Source organism: Fundulus heteroclitus, chromosome 2 (genome assembly GCF_011125445.2).
Source record: "Fundulus heteroclitus isolate FHET01 chromosome 2, MU-UCD_Fhet_4.1, whole genome shotgun sequence".
In the NCBI taxonomy this organism is placed as follows: Eukaryota; Metazoa; Chordata; class Actinopteri; order Cyprinodontiformes; family Fundulidae; genus Fundulus; species Fundulus heteroclitus.
The window spans coordinates 34,294,832-34,317,115 of record NC_046362.1 but is presented as its reverse complement, the minus strand read 5'-3'; the positions used below and the strand labels follow the sequence as shown (position 1 = coordinate 34,317,115).

The following is a 22,284-nucleotide window of genomic DNA, read 5'->3' as shown; positions in this document are numbered from 1 at the left end:
GCTTTATAAAACTCTGAAGCTCAGAAACGGTCTTGTAAACAAACTGTGACTGATTTGGTTTTATCTGATTGGGTTTGCAGCAGTTGGAGTCAAACACAGAGCCCTGAACACGGGGCTCTGAAACAAAAGCCAATTCATACCTTTTAATCCGACTGGCCGTCATGCAGGGTAATTAGGCCACATATTATTGAGCGGTTGGCTGTTTTTCTTTGGCTTGACTGAAGTAATCAAATCATTTTCATTGTCATTAACCCGCAAGAGATCCGATTCCCCGACGAGCTCCATTGTGGAACTCGTATGAAAAGGCATTGGACTGACTCTAGGATCAATTAGTTTTGAAGTAATTCGGGTAATACTACATTATTAGTGAACAAGCAGCATGCTGGAGACTAAGGAAACCAGCGGACGGGTCAGGGAGAAGGTTCTGATCCAGTTTAAAGCAGGGTCAGGTTGTGCAACAACATCCCGAGCTTTGAACGTCTCCCAGAGCTCTGATCGATCCATCATCTGGACAGAGGATGGACCACCTGCAGACCGACCAGGACATGGACGTCCACCTGGACTGACAGACTGAGACAGAACCCCCGTTTCCTCTGACCCATCAGGCACAGAACCACAGCGGTCCATAGATGCACTACGCAGGATGCTCCCTCAGTTCTGTTGCTCTCTATCATCCGTCACTCAGTCTTCCTGCTCCCCCCCCCCCCAACCCAACCCGGTGTTCTCTCAACAGACTGCCTTCAGATGGGACTTTGGGGGGGAGAGATAGGGAAATGTGGGTGGTGAAAGTGGGTCACATGCTCAGAGAGAGGGAGAATAAAGGAGAGAGAGACACTGAGGGAGAACGACGACGACATGGAAACACGGGGGTTTAGGATGGGGGGCGGGGGGGGGGGGGGGGTTGAATTCCCTCGTTCAGGAGGAGTGGATCAGTCGGAGGCCTCTTCCCTTTCATCTGATCTCTGCGGATGGGACGCACACGGATCCACAACACACAGCCAGCAAAGCGACAACAACACAGCAGAGGAGACAGACGCCTGACAGCACAGACACGGCATGTAGGACCCTGTGTGGACGCGGGTCTGCAAGACGAACCCAATCAGCCCATCGCCCTGCAGATCCAACAGAGGCACAAACATGGAGGACTAAAGTCAATAAAACGTACCAACACACACACACAGAACACATATAGCACACATCACATTTAACCCACAGGGGGGGTCAGAGGAAACAGGCCCCTCTCCAGCCTCCCTCCATCAGTCCCACCCGGCCCAGACCACACACTCCCAACCATAAACACAGGATGGACGGTTCCCATCATGCTCCTCTTAGTGCGTGCTGCATGTTGTTTTCTGGGCTTCCCACCACATTATTAATCTGCAAGCATCATAAGGATAATCGCTCACACACACATCCACCCTAAAAACAAGTCACATCTCCAAATATTCCCAGATATTCTAGAGCAACAGCAAAACAGCGGAAGCTCCGCCTGCAGCCAAAGAGAGCAAATTGATTATTGCACTCCCCAGGGCCTTTTAAACACCTTTCAGAAACATTCCTCATATTGATAATTTAGCGCCATGAACCTGCAGTAGATTCCTCGTCTGAACATCTATGAGAGGATTCTCCTAGTCATGCTCCAGAAGTTGCTCAATTTTGCTGAGATCTGGTGAGCATGGACACGACAGGAAAACAGTGAACTCATTGTCATGTTCCAGAAAGCCCTTTGAGATGCACGCATCAGAAGATGGGTCCAGTGTGGTCATGAAGAAATGGAGACTCTGGTAGGCTGGGGTGTTTAAATGATGCTCAGGTGGCACAGAGTGGCCTGAAGTCTGCTAAAAAACTATCCTCAGTACCATTATACTGCCAATCACCTGGATTTTCCAGGTGAAATCAAGTATCATTGAACCAGGCAACATTTGTCCAGCCTGTGTGAACTGCAGCCTCCGTTTTCTGTCCGTAGCTGAGGAGAAGCCCCCTGTGTGGAGCTCAGCTGCTGTAGCCCATCCGCTTCAAGGCTCAATGTGTTCAGAGATGCTGCTCTGCATACTGCAGCTCTGGGGGGGGGGGGGGGGGGGCTACTGCTGCCTGTCAGTCCTGTAGAACCAGCCTGTTGGTTCTCATCTTATATCTGACATCAACAAAGTCTTTCTGTCCAATCAGCTGCCGCCCTCTGGACAGGAACTGGACTATTCTCTGTAAACCCGACACGGTTCTGGGTCATCAACGAGCCTGCCATTGTCACTTAAAACCCGTTTCTTCTTCGTTCTTATGCTTTGAACTTCAGCAAGTTGTTTGCAACACGTCTAGATCCCCACTTACATCGAGTCGCTGCTTTCTGATTGGCTGATCCACCAGTTTAGCCAGTAATGAACCACTCTACCTTTTTCCAGAACATTTATGTTAATTCCAGCAGGAAGATGGCAGACAGCCTTTTCCACGACTTCCTAGACGTCATACCGTGAGCTTGACTGAGCTAAACGCATCCGGGCGCCGACAGCGTGAAGACCAGAACCGGACGACGACGAGAACGGCCCTCTGAGATTAAATTCAGCAGCATCAGACTCGGTTTGTGTCTTCAGATCTTAAATGACTAAGGTGCGTTTTCATCATTAGATTTGGCAAATCTTTCTAAACAAGTAAAAAGTGTGATTATTGAGGGAGTTTCATGTGAAGGTGAAAAGATTTTGCATAAATGATGATAAAGGGAGACTTTTAAGTGGCCTAACTGAAGACCAGGAGGTTTGCTGAACGTTTTAATGACAAAGTAACACAATGGTACGCCTCAGAAAATCAGAACTTCCTATAAACTTTCAGTTGTGGAACCTCATGGACACAGAAAGTGTCCAAAACAATAAATATTGATTTTTTAATCCACAATTTTTTTATTATTTTAATCTGTATCTGTGAAGAAAATAAAAAAGACAAAACTTCTCTGTTGGACAACAATGATTTCCTGCCACCATGACACCTCTGTGCCAATTAAAACTACAAAATAAACCCCCTCAAAGGTAGCCAGTCCCCCGGGGAGATGCCCGGGCCTCCGTTACCCTCAGGGAGCCCTCCAGAACAATTAGGTCCAAAACTGCCAATTGGTGTCAAAGTGCAGCCATGGCTCCGGGCCAAACAGAACCGAAAATTTAATGTCCCAATGGACAGAATAACCTCTGAAAACAGGACCGCTCTGAAAAGCAAAATGAGGATTCTTTTATTTATGGATCCAGAAGTGGATTTAAGAATAACAGAAGTTATGAAGATGGATGGAAAATAAAATAGTGAAAATCTGCAACTATAAATACTTTTCTGAATTTTAACTTCTTTGTCCATTCTAATTCCAGACTGTAAGAACCATGATAGTGGTTTTTTTTCTGCCATCTTTGTTCACAGTGACTCTAAACAGCCATAAGTCACATGAAGACTCACCGACATCACAGGTCAAAGAGAACTGCAGCTCCATGTGACGCTCAGACCGCTTATCTTTCTGGACCAGAGGGTCTCTGGTTTTGGTGTAAAGTGAGAATATCCTGGTCTTGAGGAAACACATGGGTCGGGTTTGAAGGGTTCTGATGTTTCAGTGTTCAACGGGCCCGATAGAAGCGTGGTGCTGGTGCTGGGGCTGCTGTGATGCCAATACAGTGAAAGAACTGGGAGGGTTTTCTTAGCAGGGTTTCAAGTTTAATGAGACCAGGCGGAGATGTGAGAACTACCCAAGATGAAGGGGAGGAGGTTGGAGATTAGCAGCACTCACGAGATTACTCACACACACCTAAACCCACCCTGACCATTACTAGTACAATATTCCTTAACCTAAAACTAGGATATAATTGACCTTAGCATCGGTATCGGTCAGTGTTAGTCATTTTTTAACATATCGGTTATCGGTCCGACAGGTAAAACTGGGCCGATATTAAGAACGATGTTTATTTCCAGCTGTTGCCCTTTATACCCATGTTTAAAGATGGGAAGGTGAGAGGATTGGTCATGTTAAAGTGACAGTGATGCATTGTGGGGGTTTTAAATGAAAAAGATAAAAAAGCAGTGTGTAACGCACATTCAAAAATGCAGTTAGAATAGTTTTCAGTCGGTACAAACCTTTACTATATATATATATATATATATATATATATATATATATATATATATATATATATATATATATATATATATATATATATATGGACACACACACACACACCAGTAAATATCGGTTATCGCACATAACATTGATATCGGCCCAAATTTTCATATCAGTGCATCCCTCCCTAAAACCATACCTCTAAACCCAAAATGCGGCCTGCAGCATTAGGACCAGGCGTTGGTTCCCTTAAAGCCTACAGGTCTTCACAAGTGTATTTATTATACATGTAAAGGTCCTAAATAGGGATTATGAATCCCCCCCCTCCCCTACTCGCTACTGAGGCGTACAAGACAGATCTGTTTTTATACCCACCACAACGACAGCGCTAGTGACGTCAGTTTCTCTGGGTAACGTCACAATATCTATTGAACCAATAGCAATACTATAGTACAAATGCAGTACACTGATAAAACATGAGGGGGGCGCCACAGAGACGGTTTTAGACACAAAAGCAGGATTTCAACAAGCGTGCAGTAAATTGTCAAAACCCGGACATGTAGACAGCACTATAACCAGAGTGCGAAATACGGGGGGGGGGGGGGGGGGGGGGATGGGGGGGGGGGGGTCCTGGGGAGCTCGACCCCCCGATTACCCCATGAGACCCCCTGAAAGCCTCAAAAGCTAAATTTAAAGGGGGTCTTAAATTGTGTCAAAAAAATGAAATTTTTTTGTCACTAATGGTCACTAAAATGTTTTTAAGCTCAATATGTCCAGTATTTAAAATTCAAAACATTTATTCACAAATATGTTCTGTTTTTTGCCAAGTGGAGCCAGCCAATCCTGTTTGCGTATGCAAATTAGCCATGTGCGCGCCAAACAGAAGAAATACCTAACGTCAACAACAATTAATACTAAAAATGGCTAGCAAGCGAAAGCTAAATCAGAGTGTATCACTCGCACACTTTGGGTTCACATCCAAAAAGGTGGCACTCAGAGAAGAAGAGATGGGCCAAATGTTTAAATTTTAGTATTAGGAACTGATCTGATCTGTTTCACTGTTGGTGAATGAGAAACCCCCTCTCAAGTCGTATGTCTGGTGAATGTGAAGAATTGACATTAACGCTGACTTTGACATTGTAATGTTATAGGCCTACTGCATATTGAGAAAATTTAGATCGGTATTGCGCAACAATTGGGAGATGGGGACCCACCCAAATATTGACAGGTATTTCGCACACTGACTATAACACAACCATTTTCACAGTTTATTAGTAAAAAAAAAAAAAAATTCAATTTGTGGGCAAGTTGCCCTTTAAGCACAGAAACATTCTTACAAACGGATCTATAATTGGTATAAACCTAGTAAGAAAACAAACCCAGTCTTCAAACATTTGGTCACGACTTTGTGAAACAGAAACAATCCTCTGAAAAAGGTCCGACTGGACAGAATTAATGACAGGGCGTACATAGACTTTTGCATGACTATAGCGAATTATAAAAAATAAAATAAACATCTAAGCAGCTTTACTACCTTAAAAATAGTTTGTATGCAGAAATGTAAGATAAAGAAAAACTCCCAAATCACCACCCATCCACCACCGTGCTTTGACAGAAACTTATCAGAGAACAACTTATGCTAAATTGCATTCATAGATTGAAGGTTGCGGTTATTGTCAGATTATCACCATCTCCAACCACAAGAACTGCCTTCAGGAGAAAAAAAAAATCCAGCCTAAGACCCACATAAAGTTACCAGACACACTTAAGATAATAAATACAAACATACAAGATGCTCATGAAACAAGACTGAGAACTAAGATGTCTTGTAAATACAGAGGAGGAGGAGGAGGAGGAGGAGGAGGAGGAGGAGGAGGAAGGCACTGGACCGTGACACTTTAAAACATATGGGAGGACAGAGGAGACGAGGGAATGAACACAGACTTGGTGGGAGAAATGGAAAAGCACAGAAACGGAGGCAGAGGGGGATGCATCCAGCTGTTTGTCCATCCTTGCTCTGCCGTAATGAGCCTGTGTTTGGCTCTACGGAGCGTCGCCGATGCCTCATCTAACTTCTCCAAACTCTAACAAGCCAAACTGCTATTTAGATTTACCTCCTGCCGGCGCTGCACCGAGCCCAAACAAGCGAGCGCGGAACAGCGTGGCGCTCCCCTAAATGGACACTTTGACATTTTGGATTTCGGCTGTTTATTTTACTTTAAACAGACACTTGTCAGCATGTGGGGGAAAATTTCTGCTTTTAAGTTTCCATAAAATGGCTCGGCTGCATTGTTAGCGTCGCTGAGCATATCTTCCACTCGCAGCCCGCTGAGCCCATTGGCTGAAATGAGGGGGAAGTTTGTGGAGACTCACCTGGTGAAAACAGACCCATCCTCTGTAGAGGCAGGAAACCACAGGGCCATTATTTTAATCACAGAACCAAGATCCAGTCACTCCAGGATGCTCACATTTATGATATTTGACTGCACTCGTGTTGGCAGATACAGCTGTCCTTCATCAGTACAACACAAGGCTCTGTGACAGTGAGAAAATGGCAATTTATCGTCACCAGAACCAACATATCTGTCTTTTGCTCAAAAGAAATCACTTTTTTTCCTAACTAAGATGAAGGAGTGACTGCTCTCTCACACCATGTGACATCCCCTCTACTAACTAACAGAAATAATGGCCGCTAATGGCAGGAAGGCACAGTAAAACATTCTGAAAACTCTCCTTATATTTTCCTCTAATGTTGTTCCAAAATGGAAACTGGAATTAGACAAAACTGCTTTACAAAAACGCGGAGTGATCGGTGTATTTTTAACTAATGCAAAACTTTAAATGCATCAAATAACATGATTATTGATGCGTTTACAGACAGAATAATGTGGGACTTTCCAGTTTTGATCCATTTACCGAGCAAAGAAAATCTGATTGTTGGGTTTTTGAAATGAGAGCCAGCCTGAGCTGATTGAGGAAAAATTTTGGTTTCCATCACTGACTGAAAAGTCAGAGAAATAAATCAATCAATAAACCAATCAGACATGTTAGCCTCACTTCTGTGTTTTTATCTTTCTTATTTAAAACATGGCAGCCTGATAGGTGTCTGTGATGCTGGAAAATGTGATGACTATTACAATTAAACCATGTTTTTCTTTCACTGCTGTAAATGTCCCCACCATACTTTATGACCTTCAGCATCTCGTGTTTGATCATCAGGACCCGTTAGAGTTCAACATTTATTACAGATATGAGGCCGTTGATGCCGGGCGCTCTGTATCGCGCTGATTTTGGGATGATGACTCCAATTCGACACACCTTGTAAATGCAGAAGCAGCTTTTAAAAAAAACAAGGTGGCAGTTTTTCTGCTTTGCTAACTGAAGAACATCAGAGACTTTAGTCATGTGACCGTGGCAGTTTAAGGTGTCTCTAGATGTGTAAGACGAACTTTATATGATTGATATGCTGCAGTCCAGCAGAGGTGAACGGGAGCTCCTTAAAGCGTCAGGATTTATGATCTCTCGTAAACTTTACTGCTGCGTGTGATTGTGTAACAACCTCGAGGTTTAACGGGCCGTTCTGCAGGGTTGCATCACAACACAACCCTCGTTGGGGCCATTTCTGCCGTCAGGGATCAGATGCGTGTGTGATCCTCTGATGCATCAATCCGAGCTTCAGTCGTCGGGATAAACCGGACACGACTGTAAGTGTTCACTACAGATTTAATCTGCTAATCCTGAACGACAAAAGAAACGCGGCGCTGCACGTTTCTGTGCCATGACCGCTTCAGCCCAAACCAGCACTTCCTGATGTTTTTACTGCAAATCAGGCAAAGCTTTGCTAGAATTACAAACAAGAAAATGGATGTGGAAACTATTTTTATCACGTGTACAGGACAGGTTAATTATTGAATTATACATAGCCAGTACCTACAAACTGATACTTTGGCATTTAGCTGGATCATTAGCTACAGACCCGCATCCTCTGATCCCTGGTGCCGTTTCAGAGAACCTCTGAGTGTCAGAATGAGCCAATCTGAGCAACAACACCACGGCTAAAGTGTGATTTTTGTTTTTTTGCATAACAGTCACCCATCTTTCTTTTTACAAGAGAAACTTCCTTTCCTTTAAAACACGTTTGGCTGCAGATCTCGTTCTCATCTGACAACAGATTTGCCGCACAACCTCTAAACCAAGGGTACCGTCCTTCAACTTTTAGATGCCTCCCTTTTTCACCAAAATTATCTTTACCAAGCAAATAACATTACATGAAATTGGGCAGGCGTTGCACCGCCAACCAAACTGCAATGGGAGTCTCTGCTGAACGCGAGCAAAAGGCACAAACCAGGCAGAGGAGACACGGCTTGTTCCATCTGGTTTTAAAGGGAAGATTAAAGTCAAACTAAACACAAAAAAAAATTGTTGGGCTTGTGTTGATATATGAATAGCAGGATGAGAGAGCATTCTTATTATAAAAAACCTATTTACCAACAATTAATAATATTTCATAGTTATATAACGTCCTTTATAATGAGACGTAATCCTCTATTTTCAGAACAAGTCTGACATTTGGTGCAGCTTCACAGCACTAATGTCAGACTTGTTCTGAAAACAACAGCTGGCCTCAAACTTTTCCTGTTGCCCTGAGGATTACTCAGAATATTGTCCCATTTTAGAACAGTTAAAAACATTTTATAACAATAAGTTTTTAACATCTGGCATTTTTCAACATTGCCACATTTTTTTTAAACTATATAACAGTAAAAAAGCTTTTTAGCCCGACGCATACCTGCAGACACAACAAGTTACTTTTAGCGAGTCATGAACATCAATAAAATAAAGAGACAAAAATATGGTGCAAATAATAAAGAATATGAAAGACAAACTACATTAAGTTTGATCCTCCTTCAGGAGTTTAATATCATTTGTCCACAGACACTCAAAGCTGCATTAGCTAAATCTGGTGAAGCCGTTGCTCTGAGGATTACCCAGAATCCCTTGCTGCTCATACTGCAGGTACAGACCAAACAGCAGATGGTGCTGTTGTCCCATTTAGCAAGATTTAGCTATAAAAAAAAGCCTAAACTTTTCCGACATTATGTTCTTCCTCATGTTTTCTCACTGATCCACGGCTACTAGAGGTTCTTACTTCACAAACATTTTTGCCACGTACGCGCACTATGCAGCCAGGACCAGCTCTACTTAATCCTCACCAGTATTTCTCATCCCATGGTTATCTTGCATCTAAACGAATTCAGCTGAATAAAGTGTGAATGAGTGAACGCATGCTGGTCGGCTCTGACCGAAGCAGAACGGACCGACACGTTTCCCTCTAATGTAATTGCACTGAGTAATGGTGCAGATCCAATTCCATTAACAGGGAAGGTGCTCAGTTCCTCACCGCAGCTAAAAATAGAACAACTGGTCTGACCGGCCTTAGGAGAAGGGGCTGATGGAGCTTAAAGAAAAACAACTAGTCAGATTGGACATGGAGAAGTTTAGTGTGCGTTTATGAAACCGCCCAACAGACTTGTAGTGATGCAACTCTTCCCTTGGTCGGATCACAGCCTCTTTTTTTTTTTCCTGGAAAGTGTCAACAGGTTGCCAGCAGGGCTAAACTGGAGGCAATTAAAATGCTCAGCGAAGTGAGACACACAGGGCAGATGGTCAGGCTAAACGTGGCACAAACCAGCTTGATGCACAACTGGTAACACAGGTTTCCTCTGATCGAGTCTGTGCTTTCCACGGAGCCAGAAGTCAATGTGCAGACACAGAACGACTCAATCTGCAGAACCTTCTGGGTTTAGCCTCAGAGCTGCAGAGACGGAGCTGTCCGAAGGAGCACGAGAGTGTAAAAGGTCCAAAAAAAAGCCAGATACTGTCCTCAACATCTGGATTAATATCATTAATAACAAGTCTGACCTGGTAGAAACGCGTTCAGCAGAAATAACTCAGTTGTGGTTCCAGGTCTGACTTTATCGGCCTCTCACGGTGTTGTGGAGGAGCTGCAGACAAGCGTTTTTGCACATCTCTGTGAAGGTCCGACCACAGCCTTTCAGCAGCTTTAGTCTGGACTTGGACCGGATCAGTCGCAGCTTTGAACCCTAAATCCTCCCTCAGAGAAGAGGCTACCTCCTTCAACCCTTCCAAATAATTCAATCCAATTTTATTTATATAGCGCAAATTCATGAAACATATCATCTCAAGGAACTTTCCAAAGTCAATTTCAGTCAGATTATACAGATTGGTCAAAAAAATTCCTCTCTAAGGAAACCCAGCAGGTTGCATCAAGTCTCTCCAAGCAGCATTCACTCCTCCTGAAAGAGCGTAGAGCCACAGTGGACAGTCGTCTGCATTGTTGATGGCTTTGCAGCAATCCCTCATACTGAGCATGCATGAAGCGACAGTGGAGAGGAAAACTCCCCTTTAACAGGGAGGAGAACCTCCAGCAGAACCAGAACCAGGCTCAGTGTGAACTTGACATAAGATGATGGAGATGAGTTGTTCCTATTTTAAGTGCAAAAATCTTATTGCATTGGCATAGTATCTTATTTACCTGCTCAAATCAAGGACAAATGCAGTCATTTTAAGAAAATGTTACTTATTTTTAGTTCTGTTTTTGCAGTGACGGCAGCCATGTTTCAGAGTCCTGGTCTGCAGGATGTTCAGCTGCTGTGTTGTCCAGTCTGAGCTTAGAAAAGGATCAGCTGGGTCACATGACCCAATACACATGGGTCCTGCCTGGGAATCCAAACATATCTGCATGAGCATCTTAGAAACACGAAGCTATACGCTGGTGGTAGGAGGTGAGGCGGAGGAGCAACAGACAGCCAAAGGTTCCAACGTTAAAACTCACGATGAAGGTCTCTGATGTGACCAGAATGACTTTCAAGAGTAAAAACAAAACACCGGACTTTAAAAGTTAGGATGCTGAGGAACAACATCCTAACTTTCCGGTCTTAGGAAGGTCTGCAGCTGCCCACACGGACAAGCCGGAGATCTCCTGGGGGGAAGTTTTGATGGTCAGACGAGGCAAAGCTGGAGCCGTTTGGCTACGATCACAGCTGGAATGTTTGGAGCCGTCAAGACGAGACTTTAAACTCAACAGGAGGGCGACCTGCAAAGCAAGGAGGCGGCGGCATCATGCTGAGGGCTGCTTTTTCTGCTAGGGGGGGAAGGAGAAGGACTTCACCACAAACCAGCATCCACACCGATTCTGGCCTGAATTCTCGACACCGGGTCCGTTCCAGGACACCAAGCTGCTTAAATAAGCTGCACTGATGGCTGCAACATGCAGCTCCACACCCAGCATTGTGCAGGTCTTAGTGGGCGTGTCTGGACAGGGCAGGTTCTGGCCTGCGTGGGGCCCTCACACACAGAACCGCTCACCAAGCCCAGTTCTGCTGGGTAAAGTCCAGTGAGAGCAGCTCCTTCAGAGAGAAGAACCCAGATGTTTCTGCGTGGACTGCAGGCCTCCATGCTGCTCAGAGCACAAGATCCATCAGAACCACATGAGATGCACCAACCTGTCCCAACATATCTGAGCCGGTTTCCAGAACTGGCCCCCCATCAGCAGCAGCAGCAGCCGGGCTATCAGCGCTGATGCCCGGGCTGCTGCTGCTCGGCCTCCTCCGTCCGCACCAACCACAGCCAGACAAAAACCAGCCAGACATTTGTTCCTCTACCTGGGGAGTAGAGCCGGGCCAGCTGCCGGGCGCCGGCGTGCTGCGGCCCCCAGCGGGGCGCCGCGCTGCGTGCAGCCGCTCCATGCTCGTTCCCGTTCGGATCCTCCTCCGCCATGGACCGGTGCCTGATGTCGGTCTCCGAGAGAAGCGACGCCGCCATCGCTGCTGCCCGCCGCCCTGCCTCTGGTTCCGGCTGTCAGCGAGCGGGCGTGAACCGGGGCTGCTGATCGGCGCTGGTTCCGTTCGCTTCCCGGGCCTCCGGAGCTGCTTGAGGCCGCCTTGCAGGAGGATGGAGGCTGGAGCAGGTGACGGAAACCCGGAAACGCTCCGCGGACACAGCCGCTGATCAGCGACCACCAACCGCTGCTTTAATCTCTAACTGAAATACTTTAAACCGCTCGTTAGGCTCAAGAATTTAAGATTAACGTTTTAATTCAGTTAAATTACAACAAATAGGAGTTCAACTACAGCGGAGAAGGTGGCGTTAGGGACCGTCTGCAAATTACTTTGCTCATAAGAAAGTGGAAAATTGGCCAAAAATAAAAAGCAATCTCCGTTATTAGGGGCGAAAAACAATATTTCTTAAATAAAAACGTGACAAATAATCATATTTTTTTTCTAAATAAATGGAAAGAAAATACATCCAATCCATAACAGTTAATCGGTTAATCAATTGTCTTGCAATGATAAAATTTAATCTCAAATGTTCTCTTGAAATAAGTTAAGATGGCAACAGATTTATGCAGAAAATGCCACATTACAGAAAATCACCTGATGATATGAAGGTCTGGGTCTTTTTAAATAATTTCTGCATTTCTAATTGGTTGCCATAATAATCCCTTCATGCATCTTCCCTGTGATCCTCTCCTGCCCAGCCGCCTCCAGCACCATGCCTATCTTCATCACCTATCTTCATCACCAGCAGCATCATTATTGTCTACGTCCCCATCCCTCCTCTTCCACCACTGCAGTCACCAAAGCCGGCTCCAGCGCTACCATCACTTCCGGGGCCTTTTAGTTTTAGTATTATTATCATCATCCTTCTCCCTAAAGGACCCACTGCCCTGGCTGCATGTTTTAGGTGTTTCCCTGCCTCCAAACACCTGTCTTAAATAAATCGGTGATGAAAAGTAATGCAATCATTTGATTCAGGTGTCCTGGAGCACATTTGATGTTTTTTTTTTCTCATTCTTCACTTTTTTTGTTTGTATTTATCTTCTCCCTCTAGTTCCCTCAGAGCCTCGGGTTCCTGCTCTTCTCTAAAGAGTCTTTTCATTTCCGTTCACTTTAATATCAACATTTAGAAATAATTTTATAAAGATAACTTAAGTGGAAAAGTTAGCTATCTGACACTTATCTGAAATTATCTTTGAGAACTTACAATAACACAGGTTAAATTTAATGAAACAAAAATGTCTGCTTTATAAAAATCACATTTTCTGTTTAAGGAAACCCAGCAGATTATATTTGAATGCCTGACTTTTCAGCAATCCCCCCTCCTAAATGTGTCGATGTGTTGTTGTTTAGAGTGGACATTAGATTGCATCGAGCCATTAACTTTGCAGCAATCCCCCATACTGAGTAAACCTGTGGAGAAAATGTATAGAAAAGACACCATTTTAATAGTAAGAAAGCAGCAGCAGTGTGAACGGTGATCTGCTGTGACTGACTGGAGGTTTACAAAGAAACAGAAATGCACAACAAATAGAAGCAGTAACCCAGGAGTAATATCTGTAGAGGAAAAGTACATTTTTGATAAGGAAGCAACCTCCAGTAACAGAGGCTTCTAATGAGCTGTCATTCCATTTGCTTTGGAAGTCAGACCGCAGATTTGGTCTGTCACCCAATCAAAGCAACATTCTTGCAACTCTGATATCCTTTGGGATTTTCTAATAGTTGAACTGATTTATCGGGCAACCAGATGTCTTTTTTCTTAGAAACATAAAGCGTTTTTCTGTGGGGCTAACTATTTCTAAGTAAACCTTTTATTCCTGGAGCTTTCTACATGCAGCCATGCTGGATTCTGAGGTTGTGAAAAATCTAATCCAAGTCAAAATTCTAAGTAAAGCAGACGTTTTTCTGGCCAGTAACCTGCTAAATAGCCCCATATCCATGACCCGGTATAAGGCTGGACGCTAATTCAGTAACAATTTATATTGATCAATAGACGTATATTGATGATAGAAAAAAAGGATCAATAAAAAGTTCAATAGAATAACAGTTTTCCTTCCTTATGCATTCTAACCATGTAGGTTAATATTACATCATTACATCCTCCCAACCAATCATAACGCAGACCCAGGAACCAAGCCCCGCCCCCTTCAAAGAGTTCAGAGAGCACGTGTTCGATTTAATTTTTTAAAAACTTGCAGTTTTGGTAAAAGGGTTGAGTTTCAATTCAGTGTTTGTGTGTCTTTATTTAAAAATAGGTCGCTAAGCAACAGCCAGGGCTGCACTTAAAATCTATGTTTTGAAATGGTTGATAATAATCAATATCGATCAATATCATTTCTATTTTATCGATATGCTTTATTTCTATGTCGTCCAGCCCTAAGCCGATATAACCAAGTTTGTTTTTCTGCTCTCACCAAACCACAGCTAATGGTTTTGAAATAATGACACATCTTAACATCTTTATTCTGTTTTCAGAAGATAAAAAGAAAGCTGTTGTTCCCTTGTAACAGGGTCATAATTGGTCTATAACCTTTATAATAATGTAACCTGACAACAGCCAGCTGCATGTATCGCTCCGCCTAGCTCCACTCACATACATCTGGGACACGGCCATAGGAATTGCCTTTACTGAAGGCTGGGCCTTATCAAAACTCCTTGCATATGATTGGATAAGCCACTTGTCTGTCATCTTTATCGACGTGCTATTTCAACCAGTCACACCGAAGCTAACCCGTGACGCTGATGAGACCGACGCCGGAAAAAAAACCTTTTTTTTTTTTTTTTTTTTTATGTGTTTGCGGCTGTAGTGCAGGGTTTCCCGCAGCGCTATCTTGGCGAGGCGGCCGCGGAAAACGTGTCGTCCACCCCCCCCGCTCCGCGAGCCGGTCCGCGTAGAAAAAGTCATCCACCCCCCCGCTCCGCGAGTCGATCCGCCTCGCATAAGCAAATTCATGCGGGAAACACTGTAGTGGTCACACCGAAGCTAAGAAGAGGGGGGAAGACAGGCGGCAAAGCGCCGCGGGTCGGAGTCGATCCCGGGCCGACCGCGTCGAGGACTAAAGGCCTCCCAATATGGTTCGCGCTAACCGCTAACCGGTCCGGGGCGTGTCCGCGTCCGCGCCCCGGAACACAAAACTTGCCAAATCCGGTCGGGAGAAGGGCGAAAACATGGTTTCCACCAACAAAAGCCTTCAGAGCCGTTCTCTGATGTTCTTTTAATGAAACAATATCAGATAGATTGGACAACACGGAAGAAATAGCAGCATCAATGCTAACGCTTGCTTCCTCGATGCGAGCCGGCATTGTTGTTGGAATCTCACGGTGGCTTCTCCACTACGTCACATCCATGAAACACCCGCCCTGCGTCCTGATTGGCCAGACCAAAAATTTGGTTGGGGAAATCACTTTCAATGAGCCGTGTCCCAGATGTATGTGAGTGAAGCTAGGCGGAGCGATACATGCAGCTGGCTGTTGTCAGGTTAATAATAATGCTGATCAATGACAAATGTGGCATTCTCAGCCTGATTTCATCACCAGCATCAGACCTTTCTGACGTCTCAGTCCAACTAACTAAACTTAACGGGCCAAATCGTTTCCTCTTCCAAATCCGCTGCACTGTGGGACAGTAAGATGACTTTATTGTTTCAGAGACAGAACCATCCCAGAGTGGAGGACAAACGCTCTTTTGTTCTGTTTCAGGCACATTTGTACCAGCGATCATCGGCACAATGTGTTGGTTTTGCTTAAAACCCTTTTTTCTGTTTTCTCGTGGTTTCGTGTTTTCAACATTGATGATGTGCTGTTACCACTTAACGACCGGATCTGAAGTCCAACGTGAAACATGGATGGAAGAGCCAGCTTGATGCAGGGACGTTTGATCAGTGTGAATAGCAAATCTCCAACCTCTTTTGCGTTTTTTGCGTGAGGCGGACTTCCTGTTTGCGGTAAGGCGTATTGCGTCACTTCCTGTTGTTGCTGTGTGAACGACGGAGCTTTGCTCCAGGCTCTCTCGCTTTTTATCTTTAAACCTCTTTGCTGTAACATCTGTTTCCAAACATAAGCACTTTTAAAACATTGTCTGTGGCTGCTCATCACGTTTGGGAACTCCTCGTGTTTCACACGGTTTGTTCTTTGGCGTGGTAATAGGGCGTTAGCCTAGCTTTAGCCTAGCGTTAGCCTAGCGCTAGCCAAGCCTTAGCCTCATAATGGCTTCTCCGGCTCTGACTAAGTCTCCTATCTGCTGCTCTCTGTGTCAGATGTTCAGTTATTCCTCTGCCTCCTTTAGTGATGATGGTACATGTAATAAATGTAGTGTTTTTGTAGCTTTGGAGGCGAGGGTGTCAGAATTGGAGACCCGGCTCCGTGCTGTTGAAAAACCAGCTGATAGCCGCTCTTTTGCTAGCGCGGAGCCGCATAGAGTAACTTCACGTAGCGAACCTAAAGCAGTAGCACCCAGCCAGCCTGGTAACCAGGCTGGCTGGGTGACAGTTCGTAGGAAGCATAGCTCTAGATTACAGACCCCAGATCACCACCAACCCATCTGCGTTTCTAATAAATTTTCCCCTCTGAGCGACAATCTCGCCGAGGAGCCGACCTTAATTATTGGCAGCTCCATAATGAGAAATGTGGCACTAAAGAAACCAGGGACCATACTTAAATGCCTACCAGGGGCCAGAACAGGCGACATAGAATCCTACTTAAAACTACTGGCTAAGGATAAGCGTAAATACCGCAAAATTGTTATTCACGCTGGCGGTAATGACACCCGGTCACGCCGATCAGAGGTCACCAAAGTTGGTGTTGCTTCGGTTTGTGAGTTTGCTAAAACTATGTCGGACTCTGTAATTTTCTCTGGTCCCCTGCCTGATCTGACCAGTGATGACATGTTTAGCCGCATGTCATCATTCAACCGCTGGTTGTCTAGGTGGTGTCCAGAAAACGACGTGGGCTACATTGATAACTGGAGAACTTTCTGGGGAAAACCTGGTCTGATCCGGAGAGACGGCATCCATCCTACTTTGGATGGTGCAGCTCTTCTTTCTAGGAATCTGGCCGGATTTATTAGTTCTCCTAAATGCTGACAACCCAGGGTCCAGACCAGGAAGCAGAGCCGTAGTTTAACACACCTCTCTGCAGCTTCTGTACTGTTACCCACCCATTATCCTATTGAGACGGTGTCTTTCCCACGACCAAAACTTAACAGATCAAAAACTGATCTAAAAGGAACAAATCATAAAAACCTAATAAAAATCAATATGGTTCACCTTGAACCTAAAAATAAAATAATAAAATGTGGTCTATTAAATATAAGGTCTCTCCCTCCAAAGACTTTGTTAGTTAATGAATTGATTTCTGATAATCAGATTGATTTGTTTTGTCTCACAGAAACCTGGCTACAAGAGGACTACGTTAGTATAAATGAGTCAACCCCCTCCAGTTATTCAAATTTCCACATTCCCAGATCTGTGGGAAGAGGAGGAGGAGTGGCAACTATCTTTCAGTCTGATTTATTAATTAGTCCCAGGCCAACTAATAATTACAGTTCTTTTGAACATTTAACCCTCAGTTTCCCTCATCCAAACTGCAAAGCAATAAAACCTCTTCTGTTTGTTGTTTTGTATCGTCCACCAGGCCCTTACACTCAGTTTTTGGATGAGTTGTCAGATTTCTTATCTGATTTGGTGTTAAATACTGATAAGGTTATTATAGTGGGTGATTTTAACATCCATGTTGACACTGAATGTGATAACCTTAGTGTAGCCTTTAAAACTATCCTAGATTCAATTGGTTTTGTTCAAAATGTGCATAAACCGACGCACTCTCGGCTCCATACTTTAGACCTTGTTCTGACATATGGCATTGATTGTGAAGAATTAACAGTATTCTCTCACAACCCTGTCCTGTCTGATCATTTTTTAATAACATTTGAGTTTAATCTAACTGAATTCTCCACCCCCAAAAGAGGGTTCCATTATAGTAGATTTTTATCGGATAATGCTGTATCAAAACTTAAAGAGTCTGTCCCCTTCTTAATATCCTCAGTATTGCAGAAATGCCCTGTAGATGGCAGCATTGCTGTTTCTTCCCATTCACAAATCGATACCTTTGCTAACAATGTGACTTCCTCATTGCGTTCTGCATTAGACAATGTAGCTCCCTTGAAAAAGAAGGTGATTATTCACAGGAAGCTGGCTCCTTGGTTTAATTCAGAGCTGCGTTCCTTGAAGCACAATGTTAGGAAATTGGAGAGAAAATGGCGCTCTACACACCAAGAGGAATCCTACTTAATCTGGAGGGACAGACTATTGTTGTATAACAAGACCCTCCACAGAGTTAGAGTAGCATATTTTTCATCATTAATTGAAGAGAATAAAAATAATCCTAGATTTCTCTTTAGTACAGTTGCCAAACTTACCCAGAGCCACAGCTCTGTTGATCCATCCATTCCCTTAGCTCTTAGTAGTAATGATTTTATGGGATTCTTCATAAATAAAATTGATGCCATTAAAAATAAAATAATTGGCATCCTCCCAAACATGATTACCTCGTCCTCAGTAAGTGAGGCAGCATTGGAGGAATCTTTAGAATCTGCGCAGTGTTTGAACTGTTTAGAAGCAGTAGAGCTTTCTGAGCTATCTAAAATTTTAGCTTCATCTAAACCTTCTACCTGTATGTTAGACCCAATCCCAACCAAGTTGTTTAAGGACATATTCCCTTTGATCAGTGGCACTATTTTAGACATGATTAATCTATCCTTAGTAAATGGATATGTACCACAGGTTTTGAAAGTAGCTGTTATTAAACCTTTACTTAAGAAACCTTCTCTTGATCAAGATGAGTTAGTAAATTACAGACCTATATCTAATCTTCTTTTCTTATCTAAAATTCTTGAGAAAGTAGTTGCTAATCAACTTTGTAAACATTTACAAAGTAATGACCTACTTGAGGAGTTTCAGTCAGGCTTCAGAGCTTATCATAGCACTGAAACAGCTCTGGTGAAGGTCACTAATGATATTCTCATGGCCTCAGATAATGGATTGGTGTCTATACTTGTCCTGTTAGATCTCAGTGCTGCGTTTGATACAGTTGATCACAATATTCTCCTACAAAGACTTGAACATACTGTAGGGATTAAGGGGAAAGCATTAGGCTGGTTTAAATCTTATCTGTCAGACAGATTCCAATTTGTTCATGTTAATAATAAATCTTCCTCAAACTCTAGGGTCACCTGTGGAGTACCACAGGGTTCAGTCCTTGGACCAATTCTCTTTACTATATATATGCTTCCGATAGGCAAAATTATCAGACAGCATGGGATTAATTTCCACTGTTATGCTGATGATACTCAGCTATATTTATCCATAAATCCTGATGAATCCAATCAATTACTTCGACTGCAGTCATGTCTTGATGACATCAAAAGCTGGATGACTTTAAATTTCCTGCATCTAAATTCTGACAAGACCGAAGTTTTAATCTTTGGGCCAGAGTCTTCAAAAAATAAACTTCTTAACCAATCACTTAATCTGGGTGGCATTAACCTGGCCTCTGGTAATAAAGTAAAAAATCTTGGTGTTATTTTTGACCAAGACATGTCATTTAAATCCCATATTAAACAGGTTTCCAGAGTTTCCTTTTTTCACCTCCGGAATATCGCCAAAATTAGAAACATTCTGTCCAGGAGTGATGCTGAAAAACTGGTCCATGCATTTGTTACTTCAAGGCTGGACTATTGTAATTCTTTACTATCAGGAAGTCCACAAAATGCAGTTCAAAGCCTTCAGCTGATCCAAAATGCTGCAGCAAGAGTTCTGATGAAAATCAACAAGAGGGATCATATTTCTCCAATTTTAGCTTCCCTTCATTGGCTTCCTGTTAAATCAAGAATAGAATTTAAAATTCTTCTTCTAACGTATAAAGCCCTTAATAATCAAGCTCCATCATATATCAGAGCTCTGATTACCCCGTATGTTCCTAACAGAGCACTTCGCTCTCAGACTGCAGGTCTGCTGGTGGTTCCTAGAGTCTCTAAAAGTAGAATGGGAGGCAGATCCTTTAGCTATCAGGCTCCTCTCCTGTGGAACCAACTCCCAGTTTTGGTCCGTGAGGCAGACACCCTGTCTACTTTTAAGACTAGGCTTAAAACTTTTCTTTTTGACAAAAATTATAACTAGTGACTCATGTTACTCTCAGCTACCTTTATAGTTTTACTGCTATAGGCTTAGGTTACTGGAGTATATCAGGATCTAATTTTCTCACTATATTGAGTTCTACTGTTCTTCAATTATGCATTATGTGTTGTCATTTCTGCTTTAACTTTCTGTTCTCTCTCTTTTCTCTTCATAGTAGGTACACCTGGTCTGGCGTTCTGTTAACTTTGACATCATCCAGAGAAGACGACTCACCCGCTACTACCATCTAGTGTAGAACAGATTACTAGATCAAAGTGTGCTTCTGTGCTTTTTTGTTTCTCTTGTTGTGTCTCTGTTCTGTCTTCTGTAACCCCAGTCGGTCGAGGCAGATGACCGTTCATACTGAGCCCGGTTCTGCCGGAGGTTTTTTTTTCCCGTTAATGGGTGGTTTTTCTTCCCACTGTCGCTTCATGCTTGCTCAGTATGAGGGATTGCAGCAAAGCCATGTACAATGCAGATGACTCTTCCTGTGGCTCTACGGTTCCCCAGGAGTGAATGCTGCTTGTCGGGACTTTGATGCAATCAACTGGTTTCCTTATATAGGACATTTTTGACCAATCTGTATAATCTGACCCAATCTGTATAATATGATTGAACTTGACTTTGTAAAGTGCCTTGAGATGACATGTTTCATGATTTGGCGCTATATAAATAAAATTGAATTGAATTGAATTGAATCAGGAAAGATGTGAGATATGCACATCAGAGATTCTTTTACTCATATCTTTAAGGCTCTCCAGATCAGGACTTGAGTGAAGGAACATTATAGTGTTTCCAGGGACTTTGAGTCAACTGGTTTAAAAGGTATTGTAAGAATCATCACTCCTCCTCACCTGAGCAGAAAATGGGTGAAATAGATGCCTTTCACTTACTACATGTTGTTGAACCTTCTTGTTGGGCATCCAGAAGGCATTAAAACACATGTTTGTGTTTTATTGTCCTCAGCTGCATGCATACCGACTGGCTGATCTCTGCATCTGACTCCGGCGTCATTTGTTGGCGGGTGGATTTTTTTCACAAGCAGGTCACAGAGAGACGTCAGCAGCACGTTTTCCAAGCCTCTGGTGCTCCACTGGCTCTCCTCAGGGGTTTGTGTTATCACCCCTGCTGCTCACGCTCCACACTGACCAGCGTCAGAGCCAAATTGAGTCGAGGCCAATCATTATCCACTTTGCAGACGACTCTATAATTGGTAGCCTTTTGCAAGACAAGGAGGCGGGCCGAGGTCCGGTTTTAGAACAAATCATGCGATGGCGCAGCAACTCGTACTTGCAGCTAAATAAGTTGAAAACAAAACAGGGGCAGATACATTTTTGAAGATTGTACCAACGCTCAATAACACAGTGGTAGTGATCATCAGTCAGGTTAAGTGTTTGGGCAACATTGTGGACAGTAAGCTAACCTTTGAGGCTAACACTGATGCTAAATGTTGAGCCAACCAGAAGCTGCTCTGTTCAAGAAAACCAAATGGTTTTAATTTTAATCAGTATTTTTTAAAAAAAAAATGTTTTTCATTGAATTTGTTTTAAGTTTCGGAGCGATGCACTGATTTAGTAACCTCTGCATGGCAGAAAGAAAGGTTGCTGAGCGTGGTTAAGGTCTGTAAAGATTGCTCATATTGATTTAGGAGACCATAACCAGGTCTTCAGAGTCACTAAGAGGGCAGCATTGATCATCAAAGACTCTCAGCATCCTCTGCACACCGAGCTCAGGCCTCCACCACCAGGAAGGTTTATTTCTGGCCAACTGGCAAGAACAAACCGGTATCTGAGGTCCTTTATTCATTCAGCTGTTGTGTTTTTAAAGTATTTTAGATGAATTTTGCTCCTTGGAGTCCTAATATAATCTGTAAATTGATGCAACTTTCTTGTGTTTATTGTTGTGTAGTTTGTGGGCTCTGCTTCAGATGAATTGACCCTCAGCGACAATAAAGTATGTGAAAACTGGTCCAACCTGGACTGGATCATTCAACACTGATTCCAGACTCATTAACACGGTTTGACGGTTCAATAATTAAGAACTTTGAGGCTTTTCCTTTTATTTTCAACGCCAAAGACAAAACTTTAGATAATGAGAAGTCAAACCTAGACTTAATTACTGTAAACTGAAGAAAGACATGTACAAACACATGTATATACCCTTTGGCCCCATTTTA

General features: G+C 43.4%; 1 protein-coding gene across 3 annotated transcripts in view; it reads right to left on the bottom strand.

Annotated features, from left to right (window-relative positions):
- The window catches only part of si:ch211-212o1.2 (TMEM189_B_dmain domain-containing protein), a 46,474-nt gene extending 34,173 nt beyond the window's left edge, over positions 1-12,301 (bottom strand). The window contains exon 1 of one of the 3 annotated variants that reach the window (XM_036126075.1): positions 11,764-12,301. In XM_036126075.1, the coding sequence (XP_035981968.1) occupies positions 11,764-11,923 (160 nt within the window). In that variant the 5' untranslated portion in view covers positions 11,924-12,301. Of the gene's footprint in view, positions 1-6,451; positions 6,486-11,763 lie in introns of those variants that run through there. The other 2 variants (XM_036126068.1, XM_036126079.1) reach the window with 2 other exon arrangements.
- Between the last annotated feature and the right edge of the window lie 9,983 nt (positions 12,302-22,284).